General features: G+C 32.1%; 1 protein-coding gene across 2 annotated transcripts in view; it reads left to right on the top strand.

Annotated features, from left to right (window-relative positions):
• Nucleotides 1-2,130: 2,130 nt before the first annotated feature.
• Nucleotides 2,131-14,695, top strand: part of LOC143236955 (protein lifeguard 4-like) — a 31,589-nt gene continuing 19,024 nt past the window's right edge. The window contains exons 1-4 of one of the 2 annotated variants that reach the window (XM_076475728.1): nt 2,131-2,206; nt 2,715-2,852; nt 9,074-9,182; nt 12,995-13,100. In XM_076475728.1, the coding sequence (XP_076331843.1) occupies nt 2,726-2,852; nt 9,074-9,182; nt 12,995-13,100 (342 nt within the window). In that variant the 5' untranslated portion in view covers nt 2,131-2,206; nt 2,715-2,725. Of the gene's footprint in view, nt 2,207-2,231; nt 2,254-2,714; nt 2,855-9,073; nt 9,183-12,994; nt 13,101-14,695 lie in introns of those variants that run through there. The other variant, XM_076475812.1, reaches the window with a different exon arrangement.

Below are 14,695 nucleotides of genomic sequence, written 5' to 3'. Positions count from 1 at the left end.
TTTTGGAATTTCGCACAAAGCTACTCGAGGGCTATCTGCGCTAGCCGTCCCTCATTTAGCAATGTAAGACAAGAAGATAGGCAGCTAGTCATCACCACCATTCGCCAACTCTTGAGCTACGCTTTCACCAACGAATAGTAGGATTGACCGTCTCATTATAACGCCCCCACAGCTGAAAGTGCGAGCATGTTTGGTGCAATGGAAATTCGAACCTACGACCCTCAGATTACGAGTCTAACGCCTTAGTCCACCTGGCAGCGAAAGAGTTAAGCCACTTATTTGAAAACACAGATCTTTAAAGTGTCAATTTATACTTTATCTTTTTCATTTGTATTTCTAGTTACACATCACACTTGAGAGTTTGGTTTAGATTTTTCACTCAGAGCTACATAAGAAATATGTACATTTCACCTATGTTATGTTTGAAATGATCAGATTTTACTAACGCATTAGTACATTTCGACTACATTTGATAAAACAACTTCCTTGTCTCTCTCTTGACAAGCACAAACATTTCAAATTTATTGATAAGTATTAATGCGCTGATTTGTTGAAAATTTGAAATGTTTTAGCAAGAATGAACTTTTATTGTTCAATATTGTATCAGTTTAACAAATTTCAGTATTGTCCCTCTCTTGAAATAAAACAAAATGATCGTCTAAAAATTTCATGATTCCATCTTTAGACCTAAACGGTGGGACTATCTATATCTTCTCGTTTTTAGTTTTCTACATTTACATTTTTTGTTCTTTATAAAACAGTTTCTCAACACTTACTTCTACAACATTCCACAAGGTTAATCTCAGATATTCAGTCAGTTTAATAACTTATAATGTTCGCCAATAGGAGAGAGCGTGGACTCCCACAAAAATGGGCATTTGGCTTCTTTACATTACACAAAAAAATTTCATATATGATTTTCACCAGAAAATGTTCAACATTTTAGGAATGTCTTTCTTTATTGCTATTTGGTCACTCTTACAGTAATTCCAAGAAAGAAATACTTCAATTATTCACACAATGATAAGAGATATGTAATTACGGTATTATAAACATATGGGAATTAGTTGGAAGTGTGGTATTGAACAAGGACGTGAACGTATTAATTAATTATCATACTTAGAGACCAGTGATGAGAAAATTCCTTCTGAGTGACATCAAAATCTTAACGAATTCAAGGGCAGATACTTGCACATTTGTTAACTCTTTAATTGATTACAACTTTACTGCTACAACAAAATCAATGACACGTTCACATACAGAGCAAATCGATATATATAACAATGTAACTCAACAAACTAAAATAATATATGTTGTGTGCTTACATAGATACAAGATTAGAGTTTTAATAAAAATAAGTAAAACCGTTCAGTTTAAATATGATGTTAAATTTACGTCATCATACATGAAATTTTTTTTGTGTAATAAAAATTAATATCACAACAAAAAATAATTGATAAAAATATTGTAAATTAATAGATGAATCCACACTGGATATTTCAAATTCTGGAATGAAGTGAAATCCATTACTAAACAGAGCTAGAAACGGTTTTAAAAACAATAACAGAACCACTAACAGTTTTTTCGATATGCGATAAAACTTGTATGTTAACTTATTAATGTTCTTGCCAGTTAACCAGCACTTCGTAAGTGTAGAGAAATAGAAAGTAAACTTCAAATGTATACATTTGTACATTTCAGAATTTCTTAATAAATGCTTTGTTTTTTTGTTTGTTTCGCAAAAGCTACTCGAGGGCTATCTGTGCTCGCCGTCCCTAATTTTGCAGTGTAAGACTAGAGGGAAGGCAGCTAGTCATCACCACCCACCGCCAACTCTTGGGCTACTCTTTTACCAACGAATAGTGGGATTGACCGTAACATTGTAACGCCCCCACAGCTAAGAGACATGTCAAATATGATATCTTACGGTAAATTAATTCTGCGATCTTTCGATTCTTATTGTCCGCCAACTAGTCATATGCAGTAAATGACTTAGAGTTATTTTTTGTGTTGAAGATAGCAGTGTCTAATGTCAAAATATTGCTCTAAGACATTTTTATAACCTTATGTATCGTTAACTCCGTAAATGTCGTTATACATTTTCAATTATATTATTTATATTTCAAAATAAGTAATTTCAAATAAGTCACTAGGTGACTCTGTATCTTCAAGTGACGTTTTCAGTTTTTGATTTGTGTTTGATTAAGTGGGTATTTCTTCCCTGTTAATGGAATATAGTATTTATTTAATTTTGTATGTATTTACGCATTTGACAATGTCAGTTACAGAAAACTAAGATTTAGAATCTAAGTAAATTTCCTTAAAGCAAGATAAGCTATGAATTTAAGATAAACTGAACATGTATATCTTTTATGACATTCAGCCATTGACTCGCGTTTGAAACTGTGAATTTTAGTGTTACTACTGTTAGAAAGTTATGTTACTATTTGGCCTGAACGTTATTGTTGTAACCCTAAATATAAGTTTGAAAATGTGTAGTAATTCTAATTTTAACATTTTGTTTTGTTTACGTTGGAACTGACACTAGAGTAACTAGACTGTCTGTAAACAGGATAGTGGCGTAACTGTAGTGACACATTTTCACCTGTGTGTGTTAGTGTGTAGGTATGCGTGTGGCTTGTCAAAGAAGTGTAACTGTTTGTAGAAATTTAAACTTTAGTTGAATTGTTAAACAGATATTTACTGTTTCCTAGCAATAGACAAAATGACGGATATAAAAATACCTATAAATATGGGGGAAACTGTAAATTCTGGAAAAGGAGCTTCATCTATTGTGGATGACTTCATGTATGGTTCCAATGTGGCTCAGGCCCACATCTACATCCGTATGGGTAAGCACTAAATTGTAGATAAGTAGACTGGTTTAGCTACATTTCTGTTCAGGAGTTTTTTGTTGTTGTTTTTTAGTTTATATAAAAGTGGAAACATTTTACTTTGAGTTGAAATTTAACTAAAATACATTTTGAATGTGAGATATTGAAAAATTGTCATTGTTGAGCATTATTGAAAAAAAAAAGAAATATCTCTTGTATGTTTGAGGGGAAAAAATTGTATGTTTACATATTAATTAATAAAAGGTAACATGTTATATTGCTATTTACATTTTCTCTTGTCCTGCAAAACATTTATTACTATATCTAACATTGTTTCAACTATATGTGTGAAAATTAAGTTAATTTATTAAATGTTTTGTTTATTGGATTGTAGATGTGTACAATTAAACAGATGTATATAAAAACAAGGCTTAGCACTGATACAGCTTCTATTAAAATCATGTCATGAACTTTTTAAAATTGATCTTTGCAGTTACTTAAAGAAAAAAACCTATTTGACAAATGTTTTAGATATATTATTTGCTTAGAAGCTAGAAACTAAAATTAACTTTTTATTTAAAATAAGAAAAAAGAACTAATGTAGGAGTACAATAGAAAAAAGTAACCAAACATTGTGTAGAAAGTAATTATAATGTTGTCATTCTCTTTGAAAATTAACACTTTATATCATCTTGTTAGTGACCAAAGTAATTTTCTTAGAACAACAGGCTACTTGAATAGGTCATTAATTCCTACTCTAAGTACTCTGTAAGGAATAGTCATGTGGAATGGAGAATGTTAATGAATTTCCATACAGAAAATAATAATTTTTCTTCTCTGGTATGATAAATATACCTAACAGAATTTGATTTGTTTAAACTTACTACATGTCCCCCTTTTAACTGCAAGAAGGTCTATATCTAATGGAACTTTTGAAGATACAAAAATATACTGACTGTATCTCACATACTGAATCCATAGACATTGCCTATTTGTTTTTTATTTTATATTATTTTTAAAAATTGTATGTTCAGCATTAACTCCTTGTGCTAAATGAATGTCATTCTCTAGTTGAGATCAGCATTTACTTAAGTTTCTGGTTTTTCACTTGTAATTTACAAACATTCCTATATTTTATTATAATTAATGATAAATTTCATACCATTGACAAACCAGGTTATTGTGTTCCTAACATATGAGAAATCCTTTATATTTCAAAATTTGTACCTTCATATGTAAAGGTTAGCTCAAATGTTTTTACCATTACCCCAAATCAGGTACATTTCAAAGTCATTTCATTTTTTTATCATTGTAACTGTACTGGTATACTATCAAAGTGGTTTGTTTTATTGCTGTATTTACAAGATAAATGTCATAATGTCATTTGTATTACATAACCATGTGAGGAGTCAGTTTGTTATTCTAATGAAATAAAGTCCAGTTATTGTTTTTCAGAACTATATGTATATAACTATTTATTTCTTACAGTTGTAAATGGGTTTAGCTAGTTGCTTTCTGTTAATGATTGAACTTCTGTTTTAGTTGACAGTAGCATTCATTTAATAGCTGATCAGGTATAGAAATAATACCTTTAATTATAGAACAGATACTAGAAACTCCATTTTTAGTATGGAACAGTTGCATCACTTCTGTGATTAATAACTGCCGACTTGAATACTTTATGTTTTAAACATGGTATCAGAAACAGTACCTTTTTGCACCATTAAGAACTGTTATCTTGCATCAAGTCAAAGTACCTACACATGCCATAAGTCTTGAACAAACTCCTTTTTCCACAAATCTTTGTATGGTCTTCAACCTTTGACATGACATGAAAACAACATGACCTCCATGTAGAATAGCACATGACCAGTCTCATTTTTTCCCATTGGCATTGCTGTGTTCAAACATAAATTTTCCTTATTATTTTTGAGTGTCTTGTCACCTTAGTATTGAGTCTGAATTACTACTTTCAAAGCATATTTTCTCAAACTCTCTCAGTGGTAACTGGTACTTTATCTGTCATGCAGCTGTTATCCCTTCATCAGTGGTAACTGGTACTTTATCTGTCATGCAGTTGTTATCCCTTCATCAGTGGTAACTGGTACTTTATCTGTCATGCAGTTGTTATCCCTTTAGGTCACTTAGTAAAGTACTACATACACACACACTCTCTTATGTATGATAGGCCTTGGATTTCACTCCTTGATAAAATGCATAATTATGTTCAGCTGTGTTGAATGATAGTGTACCAACAAGTTAATTGATGATGTTCTAGCTTTCATGCAACAGATGGTTGGTTCCCTTATTTATGCTTCTCTTTATGTCCCAAGTCACTTGTTTCTTTTTCTTTAGTGGAGCTTGTCTCACCTGTTGACAATTTTGGCCAACTCTTCCACCCTTGGCCTTTGTTTTGGCTCTTTTCTTCCTTATAAAGAGCTGGTTGCTTTTTTCCTTTCCTCTTTTCTATGCTCTTGAATGAAGTATATTATATTCTATCTTTTGTACATTTATATCAGTTTTATTGGTTACTTTAATTTTTGTGCATTCTATCCCAATTCCATGTTTTCTTATCTTTGTGACTCCTTTGCTGTGGTCTCAGTTCATTACCCTTTAATATTTTTTTATCCTTAATCTATTGTGCTCTTTCTTTCTGCCTGGAGTGCTCCTCATTTTCCTGATTTGGCTTTCTTTCTAGTTATCTATTATTTTTTTTTACCTTTACCCTTCTCCTTTATTCTATATTTGCCCTTAATCTCCTTATTAAAGGTCTTTATTATAACCTCATTAGTTTTTGTGGATATGTCTATTCTCCATTGTTGGTCATTTTGGTTTCCATTTATTTATATCCTACCTCTATTTTGACATGATTTCATTTTTGGGCTCTTCTCAGTGAGATGTTGTCTTCCCTTCTTTCTGTGTGCAGGATCTTCATCTTACTCATTTGTTTAAGTCCTGATATTAGGGGTGTTCCAAACTCCTTGAAATATATTGGAATTAGCTTGCTCATCTGCAATCTTCTTTTGTTTCCTTGATTTCTGACTCACTGGTCTACCCATCCTTTGGATTGTTCCTTGTTCTCATTCTTCTCTTCATTGTTCCCACTCTTGTATGTTTAGTTATTGCAGCTTTCAGTGTTGAATCTTCTCTGATACTGATATTGGGCTCTTGTCTTATTGGTGCTCACTTATCTCATTCAGTGTTCTTCCTTTTGCAGTAACCCTGGGGTTCTCAATTTTTTCCCAGTTGTTAATAAGAGAAAAGGAAAGAGAATAATGATCCTCTGTGCCCTTCATGATCTATATGATTTTATGTTTTCTTTTCGTTAGTGAGAGACATAGAACTGGTCTCCCATGTCACTTAGGTCTTTTATTCCTGTCTTTATGTAATCCCTTAAGTTTAAGATTTGGTGCCCTGTCATTGATTTGTCATTTCTGAATCACTTTCTTCTTTTTTCTCAGTTTAGGTTGAATTACTTTCTCAGTCTGATCTTCCAACTTCTGTCAGGCAATAATTCCTTCCCTTTGTCCTCCTCATTCAATTCATCTTTGTATTGGGATCTTTATGCACTTCTCTAGGTTTTTACATACCACTCTTGAATTGTTACCTTCTGTTTACTCTTATCATTTTTCTCTACTTTCTACTTCTTTCTTATGGTTATTGTCATTCAGATATTTATGCCTTTCACACATTACTTACTCTCACTTATGAGGACCAATTAATGCTGTTTCTCATTCATTCTTTTCTTGATGATTGAAGGTTTTATCCAATCTATTTCCCCTTATTTCAACATTGTGTGATTGTTCTGGCTCTTATGGCTTTTTTATGTTCTGGACACACTATCTGTTGCCATTCTTCTCAGATTGCTCATTTGTTGAAATCATCATTGCTTATTCTTACTAAGGCAAATTGCCTTTTCTATGGACTTGTTCTCTTCCACTTGATCTCTTTCCATACAGCCATCCATCATGTTTAAAATACTTTACTGAGTTACATTAAAAATTTATATAAAATGCTTTATTATAGTGCTGTATGAATATATTTGGCATCAAAATGTAGCTAATAATCCAAATTTTGATATAAGTTTTAAGTTTTAAAATTTATTATGAATCAGTACAAAAAAATCCTGAATTTCCTCTAGTATGAGAGTAGTGACATTTGCTTCCTGGGTATCCTCCAAAATGTAACAAAAATTACTTATTACTGATTTGCAACATGCAGTAGAATTATTTGTTAGAAATGATTCAAAGGGCAATAGAACAGTAAAATATAAGTATAAACAACTGTAGTTTCATATTACAAGTTGAAACCATTCTAGAAAGAAAAAGTGGATAATTAGATTTATCTCTTTTTTTTTTTTTTGTGATAATTACAAGGTTGGCCAAATTTACCAACTTTGTATGGAGCTTGGGTAGAGAAAGTGAGAGATAGAATATATAGATTAACTGATGGAAAACAAAGTTTGAAATATAATTAGAAAGTTTCAGAGACACAACAAATTAAATTTGACAAATGAAAAGAACTTAATCTACGTGAAAATCATTTTTCACTTTGAGTCCATATATTCTGATTCTTTGTATGTTAAAATACTTTTAATTCTTACTGTAAATATATATAAAATTTCAAAAGATACACAAAACATATTAGAAGTTATAGTATGGAAATCATAAAGATCAATCTAGATTCACAAACTTGACCAATTCAGCCAATCCTTTTTAGTGAAGTTTTAACTGGTCTTGCTTACAATATCACCTGTGTTATGTATGTTGTGGATGAATCTAACCATATGCTTTCTTGCATTAGCCTTTGGAGAAGAACTTGCTGACTAGTAAGTGGACTACATCTAATACATTAATCTTTAATTGTTTACATCATGGGATGTTTAATATGCCTCCAGTTTTTGTTACCTTCCAGTTTACCTAGAGACTGTTGTTTTGTCTCATTTGTTTCTCGGCCTTCTTTATGTTGTCACATTTCATGCCACCTCATTATGTTCACCATGATTTTTGTATACATTCCAACACATTACAAGTTTCTCAACAAAAATACATAAATAGGAAAAGATAAGACTTACTAGATGAAATGTTACCTGAAGAACTACACCTTAAGGTTCTTATATTTGGCACTATTAAAACCTGCTTTGTGGCTAGCATTGCTTCAGAGAAAACACTTACCATAAGTAACATTGAACAGGAGAGAAGGAAAAACATTAACTACATTTCTCTCTGTTCAGTGTCCCACTGTTGAGATGATTTAGATTGGGTTTTCTGAAATAATGCTTTTGTAATGTCATTATAACTAATATACCTGTTTTTGCACCTTTTACAATAAGAACAAAAAACAGGCAGCATCACTTGTAGTCCTATCCCTATACCTGATTCATGCATGCTGTAGACGTGGGAAAATCCTTACTATCCAAGCCACTGGGAATGTTTCCTCTATAGAATGATGCTTCTTCCCAGATTAAAGACTGATTAGGCACAACCACACTAAATGTTCCTTGCAACATTGTGCTTTTATATTATACACAATATGTATTCTTCCTATATGTTTTTTTTTTGTAGATGTGGGAAAATCCTTACTATCCAAGCCAATAGGGATGTTTCCTCTATAGAATGGTGCTTCTTCCCAGATTAAAAACTGATTAGGCACAACCACACTAGATGTTCCACACAACATGTGCCATGTTTCTATTGTCAGTAAATTACCATGATATCCTTCACTGTTTGGTGTAAATGTAATATATAAATAAATACATGACAACAAATTGAGTATTTTTTGCTTGAGAAGCATGCAGTCTCTCACCACTAGATAACCCATGTTGTCATAGATGTCACATCTCATGGACTTTTCCTTTCTGTTGATGTTGTAGAAAGGAACTGTTTGTAATTGTGGTGTTCTAGCTCTTAAATGATGCAGAGGTTATTGGCATATTAGGTGTACTGTGCATGGAGGTCATAATGTTCACCTGCTGATGGAAGACCACAGCATTAACTGACTGTCATTGGTTGACTCAATACATGTAGAGGTGATGGTTTGTTCACATTTTGTGGTGTGTGCAGGAATTGTCATGGCAGTTTCATGTAAGATAATAGCTCTCCTTGTGGAGCAGAGAGATAAGTCTCTATTTGTGATACAGGTTTTCAGTTGAGAAAAACGTTAACTTTCACTTCATACCGTTCAGTCTAAAATTTGTTTTAAGATGATTATTAGTATTATTTCATATTTCTTTTTCATAGGTTTTTTAAGGAAAGTGTATGGAATCTTAAGTGTGCAGCTTCTTCTGACAGTTATGATTGCCTCCATTGCCTTGTTTACTCCAACTGTGAGATTTTACATCAGTGAAAAGTATGAATCACTTAATTATATTTTAATAACTACATACAGAAACACAAGACCTGTTGATTAGAAGTTTTAACAGAGATACAACTTTAACAATGTATATTACACTTAAAAGTGTAATAATTTCTGTAATATGTAGAGTTATAAAATCTATAGTGTTAATATTTTTAACCAGATAAAGATTGTTATATGTAAGAGCCATTAATATGTGTATTTAGCTCACTTTTCTGATGCTTTGAAGCATTTTCATGGTTCTCTTGCACTAAAATAATGTGAACTCACTGGAGTGAAGGCCTACTTCATCATATTGTCATGGGCTGGCACTCATGAACTTTCATAAGTAGAGCTAAAGAGGATTCTGCCTGTCTCTGTTGCTCATCAGATTGAATAAATCAGGGTTGGTTTGCTTTCAAAAATTTAGGGAACTTGGTTCATCATTTACACTGTTTCCAGAGCAATGTTCCTTGGGGCTCCCCAACATACTTTTCTTCCAGAGTGTTATAGTGTGTTCTTTCACTCCTGGAGAAGAAGGCAGAGTTGGAGGTTCTATTTTGGTTGTTTTCTCCAGATACCAGTAGGAGTGGCACCAGCTTCCATGGGAACCTACTCATAATTCTGGTTCAGATTTGACACAAATCTATTTTGTTGGGGGATAGGGTGTATGTTTCCTCTTTGATCAATATTGATTGCATAGTGACCCCATCCTAGGCTCTTGGTGAGCAGATGTTCCATGTTCAATTAATAATTTCAGGGGCAAGTGAAATACCTTGTTGGGGAGTGAAAATGGATGCTCATAATTACAGACTTGATGTGTTTTGTTCCTTTGGTTGAATATACCATATGTAATCCCATCATACCAAACCTGAGGTGTTGCTTTTTGGACTTCTTCGGGTAGAGGATACAGCTTGTACACTTCACCATTACTTACTTTCTCGTCATTATTCCAGTGGTGTGAGATACATCACTGTATGACTACAGGTTGGAATCCAGTCAAAAGTGTGTGTGTGTGTATTTATGACATTGCTGTCCAATGGGCCTTCTCACCATGAGATATAGGGACTAAGACCCCTTAATTTCAACCCTGAGTTGTTGAGCCTTGACTATCTTGTTGGGTCTAGCCTATAATGATGATTACTCATGTTCTATTCCATCCCTGATACAGGAACTCAGTTCAGGATGATGAGCATACCTATTCCAGTTGTATTATTGTTTCCCAACAGTTTGATCCAAATGATTTCTGTATGAGTCATGCCTGCACTGACCCCTTTATCTTCTCAATAGGGGACTCTAGCTATAGTGTTAGTACATTATAAGTATGTTTTGTGAATTAACATTTTACTAAATTAAAAATGTATTTTCAATAATACTTAAATCTACTGACACTCCAGCTTTGAGAGCTAGTGTAAGTCTATAAAAAGTTATCTCACTGAAGTGCTTATATAATGTTAATATTTTTATCTATGACAGTTGATATTTTTATGTTGAGACATATGTAAATTAGATATTGCCAAAAGCAATTAAGTAGGGTATCAAATACTGGAGTATGGGAAACCAACACTTAGATAGACAAAGCTGACGTTGAAGAATAATTGTATTGAAGTAAATATATGGTATTAAATACTGTATGGAAACCAACACTTGATAGACAAATGACGTGAAGAATAATTGTAAGGTAAAGTATTATTGTAAATATATGGTATTAAATACTGGAGTATGGGAAACCAACACTTAGATAGACAAAGCTGACATTGAAGAATAATTGTATTGTCATCTAAGGTAAGTATTATTGTAAATATATTTACAGTTTAGGAAACTGTTAAATTTCTTATTTTCCATGTAAATATTTTATTCTAAAATTATCTAAAATGAAAAAATTAACCAATGATTAGGTCAGATATGGTTAGATTAGGTGAGATAATGAAAACAAATTCTTGATGAGGTAAGAAACTTGTGTGTTATTTAATTCAATACATTGGAACAATTTACCCATTCACTGAGTGACTAACAACTCATGTGGCAAAGTATTGGATATACATAGCATAAAGGGTAGTAAAACAAAAGTATTAATTAGAAACAGATGTAGATAATTAGGAGTTTTACACTAATTAGGATAAAAAATTGTAGTTCCATGTTACAATCTGCAGTCACTGTATAAAGAAAAGTAAGTTATATTTATTCCAAATTTTGTAGTGGTTATTAGGTCATTTAAATTAACTAACTGGGTAGAGAGTTAGGGTTGAGAAGTAACAGATAAAATATAGAGTTTTATTGAAAACTGTTTAATATTTATCTAGGAGGTTTCTAAAAACTACAGAATTGAAATTTCACAATTTTCAAATAAAGAAAAGTATTTTTAATATCAACATGAAAATCACTTTGCATTTAGAGCAGTCAACACTGATTTCTTAAGTTCAATGACAAGTGTTTATTAAAGATACTTTATTAAATATGTGATTTTTTTTATGTATGAACTTCCTGTAATGTTTACTGGAAGATTTGATGAAGATATACAAAACATATAAAATTATAGTATGAAAACTTTGATGATTACTTTGTGGTCACAAACTCTGTTGAATTGACTGAACCCATATTAGTAGAGTTTAGTAAAATATATGTTTTAAATTCAGTGATGTCGAGAAACCCACTTGTTGAGAAATTTATATGCAAAAACGGCTCGTTTGGGTTGAGAAAATATTTTACATAGAAGGTCGAAATGTTGTTCGCTCTTAACAACGTTCGACTTTCTATGTAAAATATTTTCTCAACCCAAACGAGCCGTTTTTGCATATAAATGTTTTAAATTAATAGAAATAACCTGAAGAATAATGTGTGTCTACACACACACACACAATACATATATATATAGATACACATACACAAACATCTATTTTATGCTGTATAAATTAGTGAAAGCTTAAGTTACTGTGACATTTCTTGTATTTTATTAAGGAAACCAGTTATACACATTTGTATTACTGGGCAAAATTTAATAACTCAACAATGTGCATTTGGCTGGAAGTCAATGTACAGTAATAACAGTTGGTTTAATTTTGCTTATACAAACATAATGATTTTTTAACATAAAATTCAGTATGTAATTTTCTCTTTTGTTATAGTTTATTAATTAAATTACTGATATTTTTATTGTCAGGTCAGGTTTTTCACAACACCAAACACTTTTGATCTTTCTACTTAAATAATTTTGTATTAAAACAGGAATTAAGAAAAAATTGAGTTAAGATATTGTTTAGTATTTTGTCACTACAGTTAGTGTGTTCATAAAAACTAAACTTAGGATTTTTTATCACCACAGTTAGTGTGTTCATAAAAACTAAACTTAAGTATTTTGTCACTATAGTTAGTGTGTTCATAAAAACTAAACTTAGGTATTTTGTCACTACAGTTAGTGTGTTCATAAAAACTAAACTTAAGTTTTTTATCACTATAGTTAGTGTGTTCATATAAACTAAACTTAAAATATTTTATCACTATGGTTAGTATGTTCATAAAAAATAAACCCAATTCTGAATCTTTTACATTTGGAGGACTGTGTAGGTTTATGGCAGTACAAATATTTATGGAACTGTTTAATAATTTTCACAGAAGTATGAATAATGCTGGTCATGTTCTTGAATAAGATTTACATTTAAAGTCTTACACAGTTACTGCTCTGGTTCTTCCCTGTATTTGATGTAAGAATTGTCCTGCTGGAATTTCTGTAAACAACAAATTATTTACGCTTTTGATCTTAAAACACAAAAGATGTGCATAGTGATTATTATTTGTAAACAAGTTTTCATGTGTAACTTATTTCCTAGTGACTGGATGTTGACTGTTGCTTTCCTGCTGTCTCTGGTTCTACTTGTAGCTCTGATGATGAAGAGCCGACAGACTCCATTAAACTACATTCTTTTAACTGCTTTTGTAAGTGGTTTAAATCAAAACTGTCTACTGTCTGTTTACACTGGGTTTTGGAAGTTTAACTTTAACACTTTGTATTTCAGACCTTCAATAATAACTTACATAATTAAATGTTTTCTGTAACACATGTTGAAGCAACAAATAAAGTTGAAACATACAGTTGGAGAATATGATTTATATTTATAACATTTGTGAACTTAGCTTTAAATACATATGGTGGTGTTTTGTATGAAAACTATTTTAACATATTGTTCTCACTCTTTAATACAAGACAATTCAACATTTTGACCAGCTCTTCCTGACCAGCTATTCTAATATGCTGTTTAACTCTACCCTGCCAACTACAGTCATCTTGTATCATTGTACCAACTCTTATTTACCACTTATCTTAGCATACTGATAAATTCTTCCCTGCCAACTGCAGTAATCTTGTATCAGTTATATATGTAAAAACTGCTGGTATGGGTAGAGAAAACACTATATAGAGGAGCAAACAACGTTTCGACCTTCTTTGGTCATCATTAGGTTCACAAATAAAGGTGTTACTGACCAATAGTTGACCACATGTTTGAAGGCAGTTGTGTAATTGAATGAAGGAAGGTAGAAGGCAGTGTGCTTAGATGTTGGATATATTTATTAATATAGGTATAAAGGTGTTCCTTTGCATTGGCTTATTTTGAGCTTGAGTTGTTGTATAAGTAATGCTTCTTTAATTTTGCATTTATGTATGTTTCTTTCTGTATTTACTATTTGGGTGTTTTCTATGGTTATGTTGTGTTTATTTGAATTGCAGTGTTCAAAAACGTGTGAAGGTGACTTTTTATGTTCTTTGAATCTGGTTTCCATTTTTCTACCTGTTTTTCCAATATAGATGTCATGGCAATTATCACATTGTATTTTATAAATAATGTTGGTGTTCTATTTGTCAGTGTAGTTTTTATATACAGTTATGATAGAAAGTGTTCGTACCCCTGCATTGCGAGTAGTTTTCCTCATAACTTAAAAAGTATCACAATTAGTATAATGAAAGTATAGTATATTACAAATATTATACTAACACACATCTACATAAATTTGCATGTAAATTGAATGGCAAATAAACTGTTTATATACAAATAACCAAACATAGGAGGAGCAGAAAGTGTTTGTGCATCTACTTTAATGGTCAGTTGTGTAGCCTTTCAGGTGAATTACTTGGTGCAATGTCTCCTCATAGCCCTCCATGATGGTTTGACAGTACTCAACTGGTATTTTCTTCCTTTCTTCTTTACAGAAGGCCTTCAACTCTTGCAAGTTTTTCAGATGACACTCATGAACCCTGGTCTTCAGCTCATGCCAAACGTTCTCAATTGGGTTGAGATCGGGTGGCTGCGATGGCCATTCCAGAACGCTTATATGGTTTCTCTGCAACCAGGATTGCACATATTTCGATGTGTGCTTAGGGTCATGTTCGTGCTGGAAGATCCAACGACGCCCAAGCCGCAAGTTCCAAGCATCATTCTTGATATAAGTGCGTAATATATCAACGTACTCTTGTTTTTTCATGATTCCGTTGATGTGGTGAAGGCTGCCTACACCAAAAGAGCTGAATGAACCCC

Source organism: Tachypleus tridentatus, chromosome 1 (genome assembly GCF_004210375.1).
Source record: "Tachypleus tridentatus isolate NWPU-2018 chromosome 1, ASM421037v1, whole genome shotgun sequence".
NCBI lineage: Eukaryota > Metazoa > Arthropoda > Merostomata > Xiphosura > Limulidae > Tachypleus > Tachypleus tridentatus.
This window is presented reverse-complemented; position numbering and strand designations above follow the sequence as displayed.